Below are 1175 nucleotides of genomic sequence, written 5' to 3' on the forward strand. Positions count from 1 at the left end.
CAAAGGAATACTCCCGAAACAAAACTATACTCAATAATGGAATATGCAATACTGAAATAATACTAAGAATGGAATATGCAATAATGAAATAAAATGAAATGAAATAACAAAAATAACAAAGGTTAGAGGTCACCGGATTGCGCTTGGGGCTGCGGCTGCTGGAGACGGAGCGGCGGGTAGCGGCTGGGGACCGGGCGGCGGCGGGGGGGGGGGCGGGTGGCGGCGGGGGGGGGGGGGGGGGGGGGGACTGGCTTGGAACCGGTGGTCAGCGCCGGAGGGTGGCGGGGAGCGGTGACGGGATCGGCGCCGCGGATCGGAGGTCGGTGCCGGCGGTGGAGTCGGATCGGCGCCGAAGGACAGCGGCGGTGCCGGGGACCGGGGACCAGTGCGGGAGAGAGGGAGGGAGGGTCGGCGCCGGAGGTCGGTGCCGGAGGTCGGCGCCGGAGCCGGAGGTCGGGCCCGGAGGTTGGGTCGGGTCGGCGCCGACGGTCGGCTACGGCGACGGGGGCCGGTGACCGGAGCTAGCGAGAGAGAGGGTAGGGAGGAAGAGAGATGAGAGTCGTTAGGTTAGAGTGCCGTTAGGTTATATATATGCAAATACAACTCTATGTTCTTTATCATTTTTCTTTTGTTTTAAAATGCCGCCACAGCTTATGTCTGATGCATCTGTTTCAACTATTTTGAATGCAGAGGGATCAAGGAGGGACATGCAAGGGAGGTATTTTGCCTTCAATTAGTTGACGAAAAAGAAATAGAGTCTCAGTTAGCTCAATTAGTGTCTTCCCCATAGGAAGAAGATGATTTTAAATGATGGAGCTTACTTATGGGTCTTAAAGATTCGACGAGCATGACAAGTGCCAATAGAAGGGATTATTTGAGAGATTTTTAGACCTTCCAAAAAATATTTTCACAAGTGGAGGCCTCAAGCCATGCATCATCTTCTCATTCTGTGGTTGCTAAAGGCACCATCAAAAATGCAGTGGAGGTAGAAAATCCCATTAATTTTTCATTTAATTTTTCACAAAATAATTTAATTATTTGTCCTATACCAACTAAAACAATTTCCTCTCTTATTCCACAGTCGATTTACTCCAATAAAGGATCATCCTCAAATGATGCAACATATTTAAAAAATGATAGTGTTTTACCATTAATTTAAATTGAACTTGAATATT

At 48.9% G+C, this 1175-nt stretch overlaps 1 protein-coding gene across 1 annotated transcript; it reads left to right on the plus strand.

Annotated features, from left to right (window-relative positions):
• Window positions 1-121: 121 nt before the first annotated feature.
• On the plus strand, window positions 122-515 carry LOC124892001 (glycine-rich cell wall structural protein 1.8-like; the record flags this gene model as incomplete). Its single annotated transcript, XM_047403488.1, has 1 exon — window positions 122-515. A coding segment is annotated over one exon (394 nt), but the record flags the coding sequence as incomplete, so codon positions are not given.
• Window positions 516-1175: the final 660 nt, after the last annotated feature.

Source organism: Capsicum annuum, unplaced genomic scaffold (genome assembly GCF_002878395.1).
Source record: "Capsicum annuum cultivar UCD-10X-F1 unplaced genomic scaffold, UCD10Xv1.1 ctg43025, whole genome shotgun sequence".
Taxonomy (NCBI): Eukaryota; Viridiplantae; Streptophyta; class Magnoliopsida; order Solanales; family Solanaceae; genus Capsicum; species Capsicum annuum.